This window comes from Sander vitreus, chromosome 2 (genome assembly GCF_031162955.1).
Source record: "Sander vitreus isolate 19-12246 chromosome 2, sanVit1, whole genome shotgun sequence".
Classification (NCBI taxonomy): Eukaryota; Metazoa; Chordata; class Actinopteri; order Perciformes; family Percidae; genus Sander; species Sander vitreus.
Window position 1 is genome coordinate 2715734 of NC_135856.1, and position 8580 is coordinate 2724313.

Here is an 8580-nt window from a genome sequence, read left to right on the forward strand (position 1 = left end):
ACATTTGACGCCCTAGGCAATCGCCTAGTTCGCCTATAGCAATCGCCGGCCCGGTAAGTGGGGGTTGGGGTTGGAGTTGGGGTTGGCAGTAGCTCAGTCAGTAGGAAGTTGGGTTGGGAACCATAGGGTTGTTGGTTCAAGTTCCCATACCGTCCCATTCTTTCCTTGTGTCACGGAAACATAAGCCCACTTGTGACCTTTTCCTTAACATAACTGCATCAAAAGGGACGGCAATAGTCCCGACCAAGCGTGTTTAGTTAAAGCCCGTTATATGACACTAAAGGAGATTTTTAGCGTCAATAACAACGACAAAGGCACCTGACCAAGCGTCCGTATTTTACGAGATGGGAGTGAGAACGGGCCGATCCCAAAGTCCGGACTCACAGACTTTGGTTATTAAAGGGTTTATGGGTATTTGTAGATTGTAATGTCTGGAGTGCAGCCACTTCTTAACCCATTACTTCTGTGAACAACCAAACAAGTAACGTTTTTTGGACAGAGGGTGTCGTATGTTGTTCAGATTGTAAACCCTGTGAAATTTGTGATATTGGGCTATATTAATAAATTGCTAAATGACTCAACTTGACCCTTTAGTTTGCTTCTTGCATACGTGTTATTCCAAAAGTAATGAAGAGTATTTATGTTTACAACTGTGAAATGGTCTATTGCACAATTTTACAGCAGTGCAACAATAGCAACAATATTATTGCTCTATAATTACTGCATTTGAAAAGGTAAAAGGACTTTTTTTTTATTGTACTGCCTAATCAGTATGCTATCAATTTGATAAGCAGGTTACTATTTGATACCCTACATTTTTTTTAAATATTATGGAGATTTTGTGGGTTGTAGTGACAAACGTTTTCCACAAATTATGCATGAAAAAAATGTTGTTTTTCACACTTTCACTTTTGTTCCCAGTGTGACGCTGAAGCCAGTTGTCGACTGTCTGAAGATCAGTTTCAGATTCATATTCTAAGTGTCTGACAACATTATGAAAGGATTTCTAAGGAGGTCGACCTTTCTGTTAAAGAGTAAGATCCTTTTTTTAAACATAACATCTGCGAAATTGCGTTTGCTAAACCAACCAGACTCCATGTAAATAAACAGTAATTTTAGCGTCTTAAAATACACTTCATTCAGAGTCGACAGAAACAAAATAAAACTATAAAAAGCCGTTTTGGGTCGTCTTTCCACTTTTCCAACCATCACAACTCTAGTTTCGGTTGAAATAAACACGATTTACATCGATTTACATGTGGAAATATGTTTGCTCTATACACGCTAAAAGTCCTGTTTTTTTAAATGGAGTCTGGTGGGTTTAGCGCAAGTGACCTCAGAGCTGTTTCTGGTTAAACAGAAAGGTCTCAAAGAGGTTTTAAAGGTCTAGCTCTGAAGGGATCCTTTCCATAATGTTGTCAGACACTTAGAATAATAATCTGAGCCTGTCAGCGACAAAACAAGCACTTTTACTGGACCACATTTGTCCAATAGGGTTCCAGGTACGGTACGGTTCAGTGTGTTCCAAGGCACTTTTTTTGGCCAACTCGGGGGTCAGTCCAACTACCTTTTCTGCCGAAGGTCGGCCATCCGGTTGGTGTGTCACCGGCTTTAGCGACATCTAAAGGCTAACCACCCACACATTCAGGTAAGTTAACATAAATTAACATCTCTTAGGTAATGCTGATTTTAGGCATCTATGCTGTAAATCAACCAGTTAGTTATATTGACTTTTCTTTTGACTAAAACTAGACTAAAATGACAAGACTTGTAGTCGACTAAAACTTGACTAACAAAAAAAAGATATGTGAATGACTAAATATGACTAAAACAAACAAGGACATTTGGCACAAGACTAAGACTAAATTAAAAATAGGTGACAAAAGTAACACTAATCCAACATATATTCTTTACACTTATACAAGATAAACAAAGGAAAGCTGAAAAGCTGTGTTAATGTGTTAATTTCTGCTTAGCCTACAGTATATAACATAATATATGTATATTTTTATATGTCTAATAAAGAGATCTGTATAAAAAATCTGACTTATTCAGTTTTTACGACTGTGTATGAAAGCTGATTTGGCAAAGAACCAAAGAAATGTTTTTCTAGAACACACTGCTTCCCTTTTTAAAACTATCATCAGGCGCAGAGAGCTTGCAATGGAGGGGAAAGCAACTGTCCCTGAGCGGAGGGGGAAAGGGGAAGTTGTATTTGCAGCACAAGTTAAAGTCAGGAACTTCGGGGCCCTAAAGGGAGTAATGACGCTCATTAACTATTCCCTTTGTAGCCGAGCTGCACCAATCACATCGGTGTATCTGATATAGGCGGGCCAGAGGCGAACTAAACGGATGACAACAGGTTAATCTACCAGTTAGCTCCTCTGGTAGCTAAGAGTTTAATCCACCAGTTAGCTCCGCTGGTAGCTAAGAGTTTAATCTACCAGTTAGCTCCGCTGGTAGCTAAGAGTTTAATCTACCAGTTAGCTCCTCTGGTAGCTAAGAGATTAATCTACCAGTTAGCTCCTCTGGTAGCTAAGAGTTTAATCTACCAGTTAGCTCCTCTGGTAGCTAAGAGATTAATCTACCAGTTAGCTCCTCTGGTAGCTAAGAGTCTAATCTACCAGTTAGCTCCTCTGCTAGCTAAGAGTTTAATCCACCAGTTAGCTCCTCTGGTAGCTAAGAGTTTAATCTACCAGTTAGCTCCTCTGGTAGCTAACAGTTTAATCTACCAGTTAGCTCCTATGGTAGCTAAGAGTTTAATCTACCAGTTAGCTCCTCTGGTAGCTAAGAGTTTAATCTACCAGTTAGCTCCTCTGGTAGCTAAGAGTCTAATCCACCAGTTAGCTCCTCTGGTAGCTAAGAGTTTAATCTACCACTTAGCTCCGCTGGTAGCTAAGAGTTTAATCTACCAGTTAGCTCCTCTGGTAGCTGAGAGTTTAATCTACCAGTTAGCTCCTCTGGTAGCTGAGAGTTTAATCTACCACTTAGCTCCGCTGGTAGCTGAGAGTTTAATCTACCACTTAGCTCCGCTGGTAGCTGAGAGTTTAATCTACCAGTTAGCTCCTCTGGTAGCTAAGAGATTAATCTACCAGTTAGCTCCTCTGGTAGCTAAGAGTCTAATCTACCAGTTAGCTCCTCTGCTAGCTAAGAGTTTAATCCACCAGTTAGCTCCTCTGGTAGCTAAGAGTTTAATCTACCAGTTAGCTCCTCTGGTAGCTAACAGTTTAATCTACCAGTTAGCGCCTATGGTAGCTAAGAGTTTAATCTACCAGTTAGCTCCTCTGGTAGCTAAGAGTTTAATCTACCAGTTAGCTCCTCTGGTAGCTAAGAGTCTAATCCACCAGTTAGCTCCTCTGGTAGCTAAGAGTTTAATCTACCACTTAGCTCCGCTGGTAGCTAAGAGTTTAATCTACCAGTTAGCTCCTCTGGTAGCTGAGAGTTTAATCTACCAGTTAGCTCCTCTGGTAGCTGAGAGTTTAATCTACCACTTAGCTCCGCTGGTAGCGGAGAGTTTAATCTACCACTTAGCTCCTCTGGTAGCGGAGAGTTTAATCTACCACTTAGCTCCGCTGGTAGCTGAGAGTTTAATCTACCAGTTAGCTCCGCTGGTAGCTGAGAGTTTAATCTCCCAGTTAGCTCCGCTGGTAGCTAAGAGTTTAATCTACCAGTTAGCTCCTCTGGTAGCTTAGAGTTTAATCTACCAGTTAGCTCCGCTGGTAGCTAAGAGTTTAATCTCCCAGTTAGCTCCGCTGGTAGCTAAGAGTTTAATCTCCCAGTTAGCTCCGCTGGTAGCTAAGAGTTTAATCCCCCAGTTAGCTCCGCTGGTAGCTAAGAGTTTAATCCACCAGTTAGCTCCTCTGGTAGCTAAGAGTTTAATCTACCAGTTAGCTCCGCTGGTAGCTAAGAGTTTAATCTACCAGTTAGCTCCTCTGGTAGCTAAGAGTCTAATCTACCAGTTAGCTCCGCTGGTAGCTAAGAGATTAATCCCCCAGTTAGCTCCTCTGGTAGCTAAGAGATTAATCTCCCAGTTAGCTCCTCTGGTAGCTAAGAGTTTAATCTACCAGTTAGCTCCTCTGGTAGATAAGCGTCTAATCTACCAGTTAGCTCCGCTGGTAGCTAAGCGTTTAATCTACCAGTTAGCTCCGCTGGTAGCTAAGCGTATGGGGCTCTGGATACGTCACCCCGTGTATTGTTACAATTGGTTGTAGTGTTATCCAATTGCGTGCAGTGAGATTTTCAAATGCATGCTTGATGCCACCCCTCAAGTTGGGCCATTTTAATTACTCAATGCCAGACCCTTAATCTTTCAGATTTGGGTCTGGATTTCCAGGCTACCGCCATGGTGCCAATCCGAATGAAATGTGCACATAAACCTGCTTATAAAAATATGAACTTCGTAGCGAAGAACTTTGCTGCATCAATTTGAGTCATGTGTAAAGTATCAAGTTCATGTTTGGGAGCTGATTTCTGTTTGGGAGGGAGTTATATATGGTCAGGTGTTGGCTTGTCTGTAATGAGTTATAAATAGCTGCTATAAAAAAAACATTCAGTCAACAAGGAAACATGTTCAATGAAAACCAAAAGACATTTTCTGGCACTCACAGATGACTTCCCTGGTATGTAGTTATACCTGTTGCAACCTCACAAGCCTCCAAAAAGAAACTAGTTTGTCAGAGCGACAGCAGAGAGAAAGATGACAAAAACTAAACTGAGTTTATTGAGTTTATTTTAACAACACAGCAATTTCTACAGCAAAGGCTCCGCCAAACACTGGTGAGTTCAAGTGATTATATGTACATTTCAACTACCAGCGTTAACACAATCTCAGACAGGATGTTGCTCTCTTTTCATACTTGACATTTCAAAGAGTAATGTCTAAGAGTTGAGCTACCGTAGGTGGTTGGAACATTAGCAACCCACGGTACCTCAACTGAGAGTTTGTGTGAAGCTAGTGTTCCAATTGTTAATTGTTAAAAAAATATATAATTTCCTCAAACATGAAGCACAAAGCAAGATATGTTTGGAATTTTTCAAATTTTCCCTTTTGTTTTCATTGTGTAGATATGGCTGAAGCTAGTTGTCGACTGTCTGAAGTTCAGTTTCTGTGCCCCATCTGTCTGGATGTGTTCACTGATCCTGTCACCACATCATGTGGACACAACTTCTGCAAAAACTGCATCACAGAAAACTGGAATGTCAATGACCAGTATATGTGTCCGATGTGTAAAAATGTTTTCAACACAAAACCTAAGCTGCACGTCAACACTTTCATCTCTGAGATGGTCGCTCAGTTCAGACAGTCAGCTCAACAGAAAGCCAGCAGCAGCAGCTCAGAGCAACAAGTGTCCAAACCAGGAGAAGTTCCCTGTGACGTCTGCACTGGAACCAAACTGAAGGCCCTGAAGTCCTGCCTAGTGTGTCTGGTCTCCTACTGTGAGACTCACCTGGAGCCTCATCTGACAGCTTCACGTCTGAAAAGACATCAGCTGATCGACCCTGTGGAGAACCTAGAAGGCAGGATGTGTACGAAGCACAATAAACCTCTGGAGCTGTTCTGTAAGACAGACCAGACATGTGTCTGCATGCTCTGCTCTGTTTTAGACCACAAGATGCATGATGTTGTTCCTCTGAAAGAAGGACATGAAGAAATGAAGGCAGAGCTCGAGGCTGAAATTCAGCAGATGATCCAGGAGAGACGACTGAAGATTCAGGAGATCAAACACTCAGTCGACCTCAGTGAGGAAGATGCAGACAGAGAGATAGCAGAAGGTGTTCAGGTCTTCACTTCTCTGAAGGAGTCTGTTGAGAGAGGCCTGAAGGAGCTCATCAACACGATCACAGAGAAGCAAAATACACAAGAGTTATGGGCCGAAGACTTAATTCAAGAGCTGGAACAGGAAATCTCTGACCTGACCAAGAGAAGCAGTGAGGTGGAGCAGCTCTCATGCTCTGAAGACCACCTCCATCTTCTCCAAAGCATCCAGTCCATGAAAGTTGCTCCACCCACCAATGACTGGACAGAAGTCAGCACATGTCCATCGTCATATGAGGGGACTGTGGTGAGAGCTGTGGCTCAGCTGGAGGAGACACTCAGTAAAGAGATGAAGAAGCTGGTTAAAGCTGAGCTGAAGAGGGTCCAGCAGTATGCAGTGGATGTGACTCTTGATCCTGATACAGCACATCCTAAACTCATCCTGTCTGATGATGGGAAACAAGTGAATTCTGGTGATGTAATGAAAAATCTCCCAAACAACCCAGAGAGATTTTCTCTCAATCCCTGTGTTTTAGGAAAGCAGAGTTTCTCTTCAGGCAGTTTTTACTTTGAGGTTCAAGTTAAAGGAAAGACTGAATGGGATTTAGGAGTGGCCAGAGAGTCGATCAACAGGAAGGAAGACATCCCACTTAGCCCTGAGGATGGTTACTGGACTATATGGTTGAGGAAAAGAATTAAATACAAAGCTCTCGCTGACCCTCCTGTCCTTCTCTCTCTGAAGTCTCGGCCTAAGAAGGTGGGGGTGTTTGTGGATTATGAGGAGGGTCTGGTCTCCTTTTATGATGTAGATGCTGCAGCTTTTATCTACTCCTTTACTGGCTGCTCCTTCACTGAAAAACTTTTCCCATACTTCAATCCTGGTCTGAATGATGGTGGTAAAAACTCTGCACCTCTGATCATCACTCATTTTTAAATAAACCCTGACTTTAGTTTCTAAGACTTCACTTGGATTTGAGCCTGACAATGTTAAAGAGGCGACATGTAATATATTTACTGTATTAAATAGTCCTTTTCTGACACTAATGCTAAAGCCAGTATTTTCTCCTATAGAATTTCCATTCCAGTCTGCAATGTCTGTCTTTGTTTTGTGTGTGTGTTTTGGACAGCCATGAAAAGCAGCAACCAAACAAATTGGATCAAAAGAGATAGATTTGTTTATCCCGACCTAAAAAACCTTGGCATCTTTCTAAAGAGTTGCACGACTAGAGATGTGGTGAAACGCAAAGAAATAGTGGAGATGTTTTTGAAAGATGGAGACGGCTTAGAGCCCCAAAGGACTTTAAGATGGTTTATTTTCTCCTCAACAGGTAAGCACTGAGCTTAACTAATTTATCACGGCTACTAGTATAGGAATAAGTCATTTTCGGTAATTTCAACTTTAGAGTTAGTTAGTTAGTTAGTTATTTAGTTAGTCATAGCCTGAACTGGGACACAGCTTAAGTTCTCTGCAAGTCGCACTGCAATGTATGGTATGTTACTTTATATAATATTCGTGTTGCTAACGTCATCATTGGCAGCTTCACTTTTATGAAATGTTGTTCAGCGTTATCAACCTGGCAAATCCCGCGAACATCGAGTCAGGGGAGGGTGGGCCAGGGTAGAGGACTCGCTCCTGTATTTTGAATTTGGACTGCAGTACCCATTTTAAACGCTAGCTGTCAGTATTGCATATTGCTCCTTTAAAGACTTTTAGACACTGATTATAAGTATATTTTTGTTGTATACTGACATGGCCCAACCTTTATGCATCCCAATACTTGGCTGCAAACTGCTGCAACAAGGCGAAGCACTGCTACTTCTGCTATTTGGGCGGAGTGATATGCTTGCAGCACCTGAGAAGCCCTGAGCAGAGAGTAGCAGTGCTTCGCCTTTCTGAGAATATAGTTCCCAGTATGTATACGGTTAGAAGATGGCTGTGTCTCATATGACTTTGTTATTTGTACACGCTGTGACTATACACATCACAACATGTAAATAGGAACATGTTGGCGTTATTTTGTCACTTATTGGGAGCAGTAGGCTAGATGGAGCCAGTTACTTCCAGGATCTGTGCTAAGCTAGGCTAGATGGAGCCAGTTACTTCCAGGATCTGTGCTAAGCTAGGCTAGATGGAGCCAGTTACCTCCAGGATCTGTGCTAAGCTAGGCTAGATGGAGCCGGTTACCTCCAGGATCTGTGCTAAGCTAGGCTAGATGGAGCCGGTTACCTCCAGGATCTGTGCTAAGCTAGGCTAGCGGTGGGGGCGTCAGACAGAGTTACGACACGCACGGAGATGAGAAGGGTATGTCTGGACTTATCTAACTCTGGGGGATACGGGGAATAAGACAAAGTCCCAAAAAGTCAGCGTGTTCCTTTAATATATCAGGGAGGAATGGGGTGATTTATATATTTTTTTGTTGGTCATAGTTGATATTTGTTTATTATTTTCTCCTATAAACTGGTAAAAGGGTGCTTCTTTGGGTTTTGGTTATTGGTTTCATAGTATATACTCACAGGGATAAGAAAAAGTACCAAGATGAGTTTGTATACATTTTATTTTGACATGTAACTGTTTATATCTTTAATAAAAGAAATCTAAGTTATCATTGAGTTTTTATGACTTTATTTGAAATCTACTTTGCACCTGCAGGCTTAATAATATTAAGTTGAACGATAAGTAAAAACTCACTAATTACTATCAAGATGTAACACTTATTTCGGTACAGTAGCATTGGACCTAGTCTATATCCTTGACAGGATTGCTCCCGTGCAGCAGGAAATTCTGCTGGAAGCATGTATTTTATAGGACTATGGTTAACTGCTCC

The 8580-nt window shown here is 41.7% G+C and overlaps 1 protein-coding gene across 2 annotated transcripts; it reads left to right on the forward strand.

The window, feature by feature from the left end:
- Positions 1-924: 924 nt before the first annotated feature.
- Positions 925-8358, forward strand: LOC144532283 (E3 ubiquitin-protein ligase TRIM21-like). Of its 2 annotated transcripts, XM_078272975.1 has the most exons (3): positions 925-1034; positions 1495-1648; positions 5065-8358. In XM_078272975.1, exon 3 carries the CDS (start codon positions 5067-5069, stop codon positions 6687-6689), a length of 1623 nt encoding a protein of 540 aa, XP_078129101.1. In that variant the 5' UTR covers positions 925-1034; positions 1495-1648; positions 5065-5066; the 3' UTR covers positions 6690-8358. The 2 variants fall into 2 exon arrangements, with proteins under 2 accessions (XP_078129101.1, XP_078129093.1); XM_078272967.1 differs by lacking the exons at positions 925-1034; positions 1495-1648 and adding an exon at positions 4635-4776.
- Positions 8359-8580: the final 222 nt, after the last annotated feature.